The 1,494-nt window shown below is 40.5% G+C and overlaps 1 protein-coding gene across 1 annotated transcript; it reads left to right on the forward strand.

The window, feature by feature from the left end:
* Positions 1-5: 5 nt before the first annotated feature.
* LOC122546625 (mucin-2-like) lies at positions 6-484 on the forward strand (the record flags this gene model as incomplete). The annotated part of the gene is made up of 2 exons (XM_043685299.1): positions 6-37; positions 111-484. Coding segments are annotated over 2 exons (406 nt in total), but the record flags the coding sequence as incomplete, so codon positions are not given.
* Between the last annotated feature and the right edge of the window lie 1,010 nt (positions 485-1,494).

The raw sequence follows: 1,494 nt of genomic DNA on the forward strand, positions 1-1,494 counted from the left end.
CTAAGTACACCGGTTTCTTCTGCAACCATCCGTACAGGTAAGTAAAGCTCAGTTCGTATTCATGCATGTGATCAATATGGTCTCACATATAGTGCTATTTTCTGTTCCAGAGCCAGTCTGCCACGGTGAATGGTCTCCCTGGTTTAATCAAAATACACCAACAATTTCCATACCAAAAGATGTGGAACTTTTGTTCCCTGTAAAGGATAAGTTGTGTCGTCACCCTGAAGATGTTGGAGACATTCATTGCCAATATGTCGATTACCCTGAGAAGCCATTAAGTGAATCAGCAGACAATGTGATTTGTGAAAATGACATAGGACTGGTGTGTGAGGTCACTAAAGGATCTTCACGGAAAATTTGTGATGACTATAAAATTCGTGTTTGCTGCAAATCACATATGATAGTGACGCCAACAACAATCATTGGAACTGCAAAGCCAGGTGAAACATCTGTATCCAGCAAGGATGATGTTTACATATGATGTTTACATATGAGAAGATCTTTTTGATCAAGTTGTCTCATTGATGACTGTGTCAGATCGTCAACCTGACAAATGGACTGCTCTCTCATTAGAGAGTGATCTGGTGGTAGTTTAACCTGAGGAACAACAGGCATCACACGATGAGACAGGTTACCTCAGCCAGCCCAGGAATTGAACCCACACTATTGGCAGTGCTCAGTATTGCAACTGAGTTGTTCAGGCAGCTGAGCCAACTGATTCATGAAATGTATCTATTGCTTGGATTAGGGAACTGAATGCCGAATTTCCAAGTTTGTTGATGACACAATTCTGGACGGGATTATGAATTGTGAGAATGTTGCAAGGAGGCTTCAAAGTGATGTAGAGAGGTTGATTCAGTGGGCAAATACCTGGCAGATGCTTTCGAGCATGTCCATCTGTAAAGGAATATACCTTAGTGTGGATGTCATGCACTTTGATGTGATCAACAGAAAGGAAGAATTTTGTTTAAGTGTTGTCTTATTGGGAAGTATGGATGTAGAAAGTTTTCTGAGTGTGCTTGTACACCAGTCAATGAAAGTAGATGGGCAGAAGCAGCAAACAATTACAAAGACAAATGGTAAGAAGTCCTTTATTGCAAACAGATTTGAGTTCAGAAGTATGGATGCCTTATTGCAGTTACATGGGGCATTGGTGAGACTATGCCTCAAGGAGTGTATGGAATTTTAGTTTCCCTTTGTAAATGAGGATATACTTGGCACTGAGTGAGTCTATCATGGGGTCTCTGAGGCTGATATAGATGATGGTATGTCTGTTGTAGCAGGAGAAATTTGTTTGCCTTGAGATTTATTCACAAAATGTTGGAAGGATGAGCATGAATGTGATTAATCTAATATAGTTCTAACAAGTACACTGGTAGTCTCCCTACATCTGTGCCAGGAGGATTCAGTTCCAAGTCAATCTGCTCCAACGATGTGTAATCACATGTCAGAACTGAATAATTAGAAAAGATCTAAAATTCCCACGAAACC

Source organism: Chiloscyllium plagiosum, unplaced genomic scaffold (assembly GCF_004010195.1).
Source record: "Chiloscyllium plagiosum isolate BGI_BamShark_2017 unplaced genomic scaffold, ASM401019v2 scaf_1452, whole genome shotgun sequence".
NCBI classification, from domain to species: domain Eukaryota; kingdom Metazoa; phylum Chordata; class Chondrichthyes; order Orectolobiformes; family Hemiscylliidae; genus Chiloscyllium; species Chiloscyllium plagiosum.